General features: G+C 32.7%; 1 protein-coding gene across 1 annotated transcript in view; it reads right to left on the reverse strand.

Moving 5' to 3' along the window:
* Positions 529 to 4,043, reverse strand: part of LOC107607435 (calmodulin-lysine N-methyltransferase) — a 3,754-nt gene continuing 239 nt past the window's right edge. Inside the window, exons 2-7 of the mRNA XM_016309635.2 lie at positions 3,853 to 4,042; positions 3,453 to 3,532; positions 3,248 to 3,308; positions 3,005 to 3,120; positions 1,773 to 1,899; positions 529 to 1,233 (exon numbers count right to left, since the gene is read on the reverse strand). Of these exons, the coding sequence (XP_016165121.1) occupies positions 948 to 1,233; positions 1,773 to 1,899; positions 3,005 to 3,120; positions 3,248 to 3,308; positions 3,453 to 3,532; positions 3,853 to 4,042 (860 nt within the window). The 3' untranslated portion in view covers positions 529 to 947. The remainder of the gene's footprint in view (positions 1,234 to 1,772; positions 1,900 to 3,004; positions 3,121 to 3,247; positions 3,309 to 3,452; positions 3,533 to 3,852; position 4,043) is intronic.

The following is a 4,043-nucleotide window of genomic DNA, read 5'->3' on the forward strand; positions in this document are numbered from 1 at the left end:
AATCTCATAAATCTCATAATCTCAACTTATCATACTGTTAACGAGTCAAATTCAAGTTGACTCACCAACGACTGTTCAACAACTTTTCGACATGTAAATATGTGATGTAGAATTATTTTATAAATAAAGGATAAAAAGGTGAAATCACTGATTTAAATCAAATTATTTATCATTAAATTACAATTTAAACATAAATATAGATTTGTAAATCATTTTAATTCCTATTTTAAACTATTCATTCTAAAAACAATATTCAAATTTTCATTTTATTCATTTGAAATCAAATCAAATTATTTATAAAAATAATTAATTTCATATACATCCATAAACTGTAGTATTAAATATTATGCTGACTCACACCTTTTCTTATCATTAATGAGACGTGGACTAATCTAAGACCCACGTCTCAATAATGAATATGAACACGGTGTGAGTCAACATCGTCCCACACACCCCATGTGTATATATCCCAATAAAATAGTCACCAAAAAAAAATATATCCCAATAAAATACTAACAAATCCACACATGATTCATCTAAATTGTATATTTAAATCATAAATGGGAGACAACAATAGTGCAAATATTCAATCACTAAATAGCAAATATTATCTATCAAATACAGAACTTTTGATAAGTTTCTTCTTTCCCCCCTTTTTTTGGGTTGCAAAGACTAATAAGATTCAAGGAAACCATATTTTGATATATCTACTGCTTCTGAGGCCCCAAATTTTAATATTCTTCACTTTAAAGATGAGCCACCGAATATGCTTCATATTTCATTTGAGAATAGTACTGTCTATTGAAGATATGACCCCAACAAATTGAAGCATGCATCAACAGCATATTTACTGTGTTGGAAGAATAGATTTGTATCTTATCCATGACTTAATAAGAGTCAACCAACAATGGAGTGAGTCCCCATTTGAAACATTTGGAAGTTTAAGTTCATAGGGTAATTCTGATTAATAGTGGATAGCAGTGATCTTTCTCATAACTTGGCCAAGAGTCCCTATTTTCACCATTCAAGAACCCCTCATGACGTTTCCATACTTCTGTATCATATTTCTCTGTGACACTGAAATTCAAACCATTTTCTTCAACCACCCCCAAGAACAGGTCCAATGAGTTGCCTCTTTTAGGACTTAAAAATATAGCCTCTGAAGATGCTGATTTGGACAATAGCCGTTTGACAATTCGAACAAGGCCTCCGTGGAAATCCTTAAAGAAAGTGCTTTAGAAAAGAACAAATTAAGCCGCAAATATAAGATAAGAGTAGCATAAAGATGGAAACAAAAAGCAAGTCAAGCTACATGTATGTGAATCTGTTTTGGCATTACGCGTGAGACACGTAATGCCTTTCATCCCACTGGAGAATAAATTTGAATATCTGCATATCTCCAAGTTTAAAAATTGAAACTGATAGAAAAGTTAACAAAAGAAACAAAGAAAAGCAACCCCATTTGCCAGCCAACCATTACATTAATGTAAAATTTTATTCATCAGAAAAGAACAAATCTTCCTTCATAAAAACAAGAGATTTGGAGCCTTATGACTACCAACTCATGCTGATCTATTGTTTAACTGTTATCCTTATCCAATATGACAAAACAAATGCTATAGTCATGAAATAACATTTCCCATTAAGTAATAAGCTAAAGGCTTCCAATGATACCACTACAACTGTAAATAAGACGTTTAAGTAGAAATGGAAAAAAGAGGCACAGAAACCAGCTATACAGCAGAGAACAACTCAAAAGAAGAAAGTCTCACCAATCACTTGCAACAATGATATCGAAAGTGTCTGCAATATTATCTTCCTGATCCCAATGGAGCCGCATAGACTTCACAACTGTATCCCCAAATGCTCTAGAGTTGGCTTCAATGTTACGCTGAGTATCTGATTGTCATGGACAATCAATTACATTCAAGAAAGTATTAAATGACGACTGTATTTCTGAAGAGAACAAAGAACTGAGATGTAGACTAATTGTAAAACCTTTTTTTTTCCCGAAGTAAAGAGTAACCACCCAAATTGGTCTCTAAGGAATTTCTGATTGGGTCACTTTGGTCTTCAACACATTTTTATTACTCTAGAAGTTCTCGAAACAGATTGGTAACTCTATAAAAGAGACTAATTTGTCTTACAATAATGTTTTCTTTAAACCTAATTGTCTTATAATGAAACTTATTAGGAATTTATTTGTCCAATATGCATATTAAAAATTTATTGACAGCATCGGAGAGTCTAATCTATCTGATGGAAGTAATTTTTGGGGACTTCCAGAGTAATAAAAATTTATTAGAAATCACAATGTCGAATCTGAAATTCCTTGGGACCAATTTGAGTGCTTATTTAAAGAAATTTCATTAGAAAAGAAAGAGATTGCAAAGGAGGATCAGAAATCCTCATGCATTCTATGCTGATAAACCATATTTCTTTGTACATTGGATAAAGAAACACCATGAAACAGACCATGAGAAGAGCACCAAAGGGATGCCCAAAAATTAGTCATCATTATTCACACATTTGATCACTTTCACATTGTAAAAAGTAAGTCTACACATCTACACTTCTACAAAGCACAACAAAATGTCCCAAACATGCTGCAACTCGTCTCAGTTGTCAACTTCTACTCTCGAATAAAATGTTCAAAGTTCTCACTAATTTCAGGAATCACTGAACATGTTGCAGTTAATACCACAACGGTTAATGAGTTCAGCCAACATTTATTAGAGAAAAAAGATATCAACTAACCATCGCAACATAGCTATTATCAATTTTGATTTGATGTATATAACATAGTTACTCTCCTTCACAAACAAAATTTTAAAATAAGATCATCAGAAGAAAGCCCTGTTATCCGTATCCTCAACGCAGCATAGTATCCTTATTTAGATAAGCTTAAAGTGAAAATGTATTGACTTCGGAAAAATACAATCTTTTCAAAATATAAGAAGAAGAGGAACTTTTGTCATTATATATAACAAAACCAAAAGGATACAATAAACCACTTGGGGATTTCCATCTGAGATTACAACCTCTGATGCCTCAGTAACAGCTGCAATAACAAACCCAGCCAAGCCATAGCCAGAACCAAGTTCAATAACTTTTTTAGACCTAAGATAATTTAAATTCATACATAAACATTATAACAGAGCAAAGTGAGAAAAGATGCTAGTAAACAGAGCAACAAAATTCAAAGTAAACTTGAGTAAAATCAAGAAAGAAATATAGTTTTTTGAACCTGAATATATCTGCTTGCGACAAGCAAAAGTGAGCAAGAACATCTTCGGATGGCCAATTACCTGCAGAAGACATCATGATTTATAGGTACAAACTGTATCAATAAAAGACCAAGATCATGTTTTATAATTATTCAAAAGTAATTAGTTGTCTAGCGAATTCAAACACACACTAAGTATTTTGAGGATGATATAAAAGGAACCTACAGACAAGGCCAGTGTTGTCAATGTTGTATCTGTTGCATATCTCAAAATCACTGAGCTGAGCATGGTTTTCCACTCTTTGTCTGCAAAACCAAAATACGCCACATTATCATTCAAGCAAATTAAATATTCAACCAAGAAAGTCACATGGGAATGAGATTGTCATTGAATTCTATAGAAACAACATACACACCACAAGAAGAATCAATTCAAACAAACGAATCCTTGACACAATTTAGCTTTTAAAAAACAATTTTCTATGATTCACAGAAAGCAAGCAATCTCACTAATTGAAACTAAAGCCTGATACACATGAGCTCAACTAAACTAAATATTACTACATTGTGAACATAACTAAATTAATTAAACAAATTTTCCAGCAAAAAACATTGAAAAAACTCACGTCAAAAACAGTTGCTGAGAGCCAGGGACAGGAAGAGTGTAACAAACTCGCATATCCATGGTGGAACCGTTGCGTGTATTGGAGCCACATTCATCATCAGCATTCACTTTCACTTCATGACAGTGTATCAAATTGAATCCATGCGTTGTTCTTCTCGAAATTCTCTTAATACGCGTTTCAGATTCCTCATC

Source organism: Arachis ipaensis, chromosome B01 (genome assembly GCF_000816755.2).
Source record: "Arachis ipaensis cultivar K30076 chromosome B01, Araip1.1, whole genome shotgun sequence".
In the NCBI taxonomy this organism is placed as follows: domain Eukaryota; kingdom Viridiplantae; phylum Streptophyta; class Magnoliopsida; order Fabales; family Fabaceae; genus Arachis; species Arachis ipaensis.